The sequence below is a fragment of the Capsicum annuum genome, chromosome 3 (assembly GCF_002878395.1).
Source record: "Capsicum annuum cultivar UCD-10X-F1 chromosome 3, UCD10Xv1.1, whole genome shotgun sequence".
NCBI classification, from domain to species: Eukaryota; Viridiplantae; Streptophyta; class Magnoliopsida; order Solanales; family Solanaceae; genus Capsicum; species Capsicum annuum.
In genome coordinates, this window is record NC_061113.1 from 232,380,720 (window position 1) to 232,387,633 (window position 6,914).

A 6,914-nucleotide genomic window follows, 5' to 3' on the forward strand; every position below is an offset into this window, starting at 1 on the left:
ATGTCATATATATGGTGGAGATTTGTCGTACCCTAGAATATCATGGACTAGGACTCCTTCTCCAAATGGAACATGATTTTCTATAAGAAATTAGGTGATTCCTTTCCTTATAAGGAGATTGCATCATATAAGGAAACTTTTGAATCATCTTTAGACTCAATTTATGTTTTTTTATTTCATTCCTTCTTTGCTCCTTTATTTCATTCATTCTTTTCTCCTTTCTTTCATTGTTTGCTCCTTTGTTGATTTTCTTCTTTATTTCATGGCTCCAATCTTCCTTATTTGCACTTGATTTCCTTGTGTATTCACGTCACCTGCTCTGGAACCTGGTTCACAACTTTCAGGAACCTAGTTCACAAGATACAACATACAAAAGACAACAAGTAGTAAACCAGGTTCTTATTTGTCAATCATCAAAACTACAAACATGTTCTCTTACTTTCCAACAAAATTGATTAACTCTACTGATACAAAACAAAGTTCAATGATTTTGCTAGATAAATTTTGAAAGTTGTGTGGCCTATTGAGATATTTACTCAAAGTTTGAACTAAAAAAAGTTCACACTCTAAGACAGTATTCCAAAATTTAAAATAATGAAAACATTGTACTTCATGACATAATGTCTTAATATTTAAACTAAAAAAATTGAATTTCGAGGTGTTATTTACTAAAATTTGAACTGGAAAAAAATCATCATCAAGACTTATTTTCTTAAAATATTGTGTTGAAGCTTGAAAAAGTGAAGAAAATAAAGCAAGTCTTCACCACTTCATTAAGTTTTGACTAAACTTCAAGATTCATTTAGTTGCGCAAAGAAGTAACTTATTTGCATATCAATTTATGTATAACTTATGAGTAGTATAAGATTTCGTAGCTAATTAAAAAAATAAATTATTTATATATAAAATTATTGGGATGTTTGATTTACAATTTAAAAACTTACATAATTAATACATACAATATAAGTCATGAGGAAATTAATGTATTATCTTTGTACATAATAGAAATAAAGCGATTAAAATCCGCTTAATTAATGTCTGCATAATTCCAACTAACTACCAAACAAACCCTAAATATTTTTCAAGTCTCCAATAGGGTTCTAACGGTGCCAATTTCCACCCAATTAAGCTTGTAGAAATATTCAATTTTTAAAGAGAACAAACACGTTATGAAATCCAAACTAGATCTAGAAAATATGATGCATAAGTTTTGAAAAAATTGATGTATTGTCTTGTACAAAATAAAAGATAAAATAATTAACAATTGCATAATTAATATCTACATAATTCTAACTAACTAACAAACCATCCCTAAATACCTCTCAAATGCTGGCTAAGTCTTAAAATGAGTCAACTTCCACCTAATTACTCCCTCTAACGCAAAATAAATATATTGTTGTCTCAACGCACATCTAATAAGAAAAAGAAATTAAGTCAAATTATATTTTATTTTTATCATTTTAAGTATTATCCTATTTTGGTGTGTGTAACACACCTGCCTCCACATCAGCTTCCACATCATTTTTAAATGCTGCATTAAATTTCATGTCATTTTTAAATGCCACATAAGAAATTAAATATTAGAATAATTCATTTTTCTTTCATCCCCCACCCCCACCCCAACCCACCCCCAACACACAAATCATATTTTTCAAGAAAACATTATTGTTTTGATCAAAAGAATACTAACAGAGTACCAAAAAAAAAAAACTTACAAATGAAATTCAAGGAATAATTCTTGTGAACTTGTCAAGAACATAAACATACAAAATTCTCTCCCACAAACTCATACACACCATTTTTTTCAGAAAAAATTGTTGATGTTCAACACCCTTCATTTAGTAGTTGCACTACTGTGTGTGTTCCAACGAAACCAGCTCCACCAGTCACTAAAATATTTTCTTGATGTTCAACACCCATTTTAGAAAACAGAAAAAGGTTGAATCTTTGTTGTATAGAAGTAATTTTTATGGAAAAAGAAAATTTTCTTTCAATTAATTTAAATTTTCAACTATAGATTCGAATACACTAACACAATAAATTTTTAATTTTCACTTTTGAATATCTTTGACAAATTCACAAAAATCACCACTTTTACTCTCCTCATACTTATTCAATATCAAATTACCCATTTCATGAGCTAAATAATCCAATTTACCCTTCAATTGCTTATACCCAAATCTTGAATTCGTACAAGGCGCATGAATTTCTCTTCGAATTACTCAATTGTCCTTCAATTGCTTATACCCAAATCTTGAATTCCTACAAGGAGCATGGATTTCTCTTTCAATCGAATTTATCGAATTTGAATACTTAAAAAACTTATGTACATTTGATGATTTACTTGGTACTAATGATGTTGTGGTGGTGGTGTGGGGTGGGGGTGGAGGACAAGGGTGGGAATGATTGGTTGATGTTGTAGTGGTGGTGTTGGGTGGAGGATGGGGGAGGGGGGTGGATGTGGGGGTGGTGGTGCTGGGTAGGGCGTGGGGAATAGGGGGGATGGCTGAATATGTCGTACTAGGTGGAGCGTGGGGGAGGGGGGAGGGGTAGATAAAGAAGAGAGAGATTTTGGGACTTTTTTTTTAATTTGTTGTTCCATTTTTTAAAAAAATTATTTAGATTAGTGTACGTGTGTTGCACGCGTATTTTACATCAAACCTCTAATCAACATGAAATATATGAAAGAATAAATGATTGAAAAATAACAATTGATTTTAAATAAAATATAATATTTTTCCTTAAAACAATATCACAAAATGAGTACGTGGGTTACCTTGAATATCAGCAATCGTATTTTATGTGTTCTATATTTATTGACGCTTTTCTCTCTTTAATCATGTTGCCACTATGTACGGGGCTAAGCAACTATAGTTGCTGCGTTCTTGTTTAGCAAATAGGATCAAAGTAAAGACAAACAAGAGAAATTATCAAAATCATAATTCATTGTTAATGTTGATTATTCATATATAAACGTTAAAATTATTAACTAAAAGAAATAAATAAAAATAGAAAGAATAATAATAATGATTGTAAGAAGACGACTTAAATCAAAATAAGAGAAAAATGTAAAAGAAAACCTACCATAGCATATATGAAGAAATAATGTAACCTTTTTACTAATTTAATTTCTCATTTTAACTTGATTATATGTTTTTATAATTTTAAAAAGGTCCATTCTTATACGCTAGAACATATATACAATCGTAGATGGGAAAAAAGATTAGCAAGCTTTATTAACTAAAAGACGTATCAATATTAATTTGGGAAAGAAAAACTCTATAAATGTTTTCCTTTTTTTTTATTCTTATAGATTCTGGGACTCCTTTTTCACATATAGAAAAAGAAAAAATCCTATAAATATTTTTCTTTTTTCTATTATCATAGATTTTGTGACTCTTTTATTTACATATACAAAGAGAAAAAAAAAAAAAAAACTTACCAACATTAATTATTCATATATTTAATTAAATAATAATTGAATAAAAAAATCTGAAAAGATAATTTTGTCTACTGCAAAGTGTTTTAGTGAAGGGCAAAAAATTCGATTAACTTTCTAACGGTTTTCACGCTTTTAATATATTATAGTTTATAGATTGATATAGATATAGATTATTTTTTAATTTTTAAAAATATTTTAAAATAAAAAATGTTAACTTTAACTCGTGTAAACGCATTTTTCCAACTCGCCAAATTAATGCATACAGTTGCATCAAAAAAGCTTAAAATATTAAATTTTATTAAATTGAGAAGTTCAGATAACAAAATCCAAATAAAAACATTCACTTTATAAACTCAAATAAATAAAAGAGTCCACGAGATGATTTCTCACTTTAACATTTTACTAGTAGAAGTTTGTTTTGAAAGTGAACGTACACATTACGAAATCCAAAAATGGATCTAGAATTTATTGTATTGCATATAGTCTAACCCCGAATACCAGAGAGCCCATCATCATCTCAAGTCAACCATTTTGACTGAGCAACCAAAGCTTACTGTTCAGCTGATTTCTCCTTAAAAAACCCCAAACCCCAAAAACATCATTTCTTCCCAAGACATGGCTGCTTTATACAATTCTTCCCTTTTCACTTCAACCTTTCTTCTCTTAATTGCCACTGCCTTTGCTGAGATCCGATCCACTCAGATCCGATCCGATTCCCGTTCTACTATCCCTTTTGATGAATTCGGGTACACCCATTTCGGCCGTCTCAATCTCACCGTCACCGACATCTCCTTCTCCAACCCCAAATCCGGACCCGGATCCCAATTGGGTTTCTTCCTCGTGACCCGTGAAGCTTGGCAGCGCGTTCTTGATCAACTCCAAGATGTTGAAATACGATGCACTCTCCATTCGGATCTCGTTAAACGGGTCTTCGTATTCGATCAATTGCAACCGTCCGATCGTAGGTTCACGACGTCGTTTAGTGTGTCTGATGCGAATCAGTTCACTCTAGTTTTTGCTAATTGCATGCCGAATTTGGCAGTTTCTATGAGTGTTCACTCGGTAATGTACAATTACAACCCGAAGAATGGGCAGTTTGATTTTCTGTCTGCAGGCAAGACGGCTCTTCCAGCGATTTACTTTTTGTTTTTTGTGATTTATGTGCTGTTTGGGGGTTTATGGGTTTACGCGCTTTATAGAAAGCGATTATCGGTTTATGGAATTCATTTCTTTATGCTTGCTGTTGTGATCCTGAAGGCGTTGAATTTGCTATGTGAGGCTGAGGATAAGAGTTACATTAAGAAAACGGGTACTGCTCATGGGTGGGATGTGTTGTTCTATATATTTAGTTTCTTGAAGGGTATTAGTTTGTTTACGTTGATCGTTTTGATTGGAACTGGTTGGTCATTTTTGAAGCCGTATTTGCAAGATAAAGAGAAGAAGGTCTTGATGATTGTTATTCCTTTGCAAGTTGTTGCGAATCTTGCACAGGTTGTGATTGATGAAACGGGTCCGTTTGGTGAAAATTCGTATACATGGAAGCAGGTTTTCCTGCTTGTTGATATTGTGTGTTGTTGTGCTGTATTGTTTCCGATTGTGTGGTCGATTAAGAACTTGCGTGAGGCAGCTAAGACTGATGGTAAAGCTGCGGTGAATTTGATGAAGTTAACGTTATTCAGGCAGTACTACGTTGTTGTGATTTGTTACATATACTTCACAAGAGTTGTGGTTTATGCATTGGAGACTATTACTTCCTATCGGTATCAGTGGACTAGTGTGGTGGCTGCTGAAGCGGCAACTCTTGCCTTCTATGTCTTTACGGGGTATAACTTCAGGCCTAAAGCACACAATCCATATTTTGCGATTGACGACGAGGAGGAAGAAGCTGCTTCTGAGGCACTCAAGCTTGAAGATGAATTTGAATTATGAATACTCCATTGTTCACACTATGCAGATATGGTTGACGAGGCAAAGTTGAAAATACTCAAATCTCGGAGAAAGGTTCCAACATTTTGAAATCACTGCCTAGTTGTTTGTTCATTAGTGTGTATATCCAGCTTCATAGATGTCTGTTATCTTTTTATCTATATTGTTGCATTATTCTGTTATGCATTGAACTCGGATGTCGAATATCAAGTCATAAAAATGTTATTAGCTTTCATGTTAAGCTTGAGACCAGCTTCATATGTTGACACTCTTATTAGGGATAAGTCTTCTTTTGCTTTCTACAATTTCGAACTGGCTGCTCTGCAGTACCGTTTACACGGTTAGCTCAATAAAGAGAATGCAATATATGGTGTTTTCATGCACGGAAGGTCTTCGTGTGTCTAGTGCTCCAAGAGATGGATCATAACTGACTAAAAGCCGGTTAATGCTGCATGTGGTAATGGCCAAGGAGTTGGCTATGGGTGGTCTCTTGGTTGAGACACTACATGAGGCTGCTTGCTCTTGTTCTATTATAGGTTCTCTCAACCTGGTATGAGTTTCTCTTAGGGGTCGTTTGGTAGAGTGTTTTGAAATGTTTATGCATACATTAGTTTAATGTGTATTAGTAGTGACTTGTTTGGTATATCTTTCTATCCCATGTATAACTAATGCAAGCATTAGTTATATACGCTATTGTGTACTGTGGTGTGTATTACTAATTCCTCAAAATCTAAGACATTAGTAGTGCAATGGATCTAGTGTATGCATTAATATGCTTAAAGACCCTATTACCCCTCAAAAAAATGTTCACATCCTTTCCAACGTATATACCGGAAAAGGTAGAAATATACCCCTAAACTATCTTAAATGGTACATAAATATCCTTCTTTATAGGTGCATATTTTGGGTTGTAAATATCCTTAATCCAAACAGAATGACATGTGGCATGATCTCAAGATTTTACCTGATTTTAATTTATTTTATAACCTAAATTTAAAAACACACCCAAATTTTCATTACCCAAACCCAATTATGCGGTTATACCCGAATCCTTTTTTTTTTTGTTTTTAAACCATAAACACCCAGCAATATAAAGACCCTTTTTTTCATCATCATCAACATTGAATCCACCATCACCGCTGCCCCTTTCATCATCAACACCCTTTCTCCATTAACATCACCTCACCTCCCTTTTTCTACTCCGTTCAAACCACCAGCGACACAAGATCAACAAAACAACAAACTCCAAGTAGCCATCTGCATCGAAAACGCCGGTAAATAGCCAAACACCATCACCAAAGGATTGAAAAAACCCAATACCAACCAACAACAACACCAAATTGATCGAACCAGCGAAATCCATCTCTGTCAAATAACTAGTGACCTTCAATACAGACCCATTTATCCATTTTCCATTACCACTCCAGTGGAATTAGGCCACCCGCGAGCTCCGAGCTGCAGTCACGATTGAATAAATTGAGTTTGGATGATTAATTTTTCAAACAAAGATCAATTAATCATTGGAACTTATAAGTAATCACTGAAA

At 33.4% G+C, this 6,914-nt stretch overlaps 1 protein-coding gene across 1 annotated transcript; it reads left to right on the forward strand.

Moving 5' to 3' along the window:
• The first annotated feature begins 3,832 nt into the window (after positions 1-3,832).
• LOC107863047 (protein CANDIDATE G-PROTEIN COUPLED RECEPTOR 7) lies at positions 3,833-5,615 on the forward strand. The gene has a single exon (XM_016708798.2). It carries the CDS (start codon positions 4,058-4,060, stop codon positions 5,369-5,371), a length of 1,314 nt encoding a protein of 437 aa, XP_016564284.2. The 5' UTR covers positions 3,833-4,057; the 3' UTR covers positions 5,372-5,615.
• Positions 5,616-6,914: the final 1,299 nt, after the last annotated feature.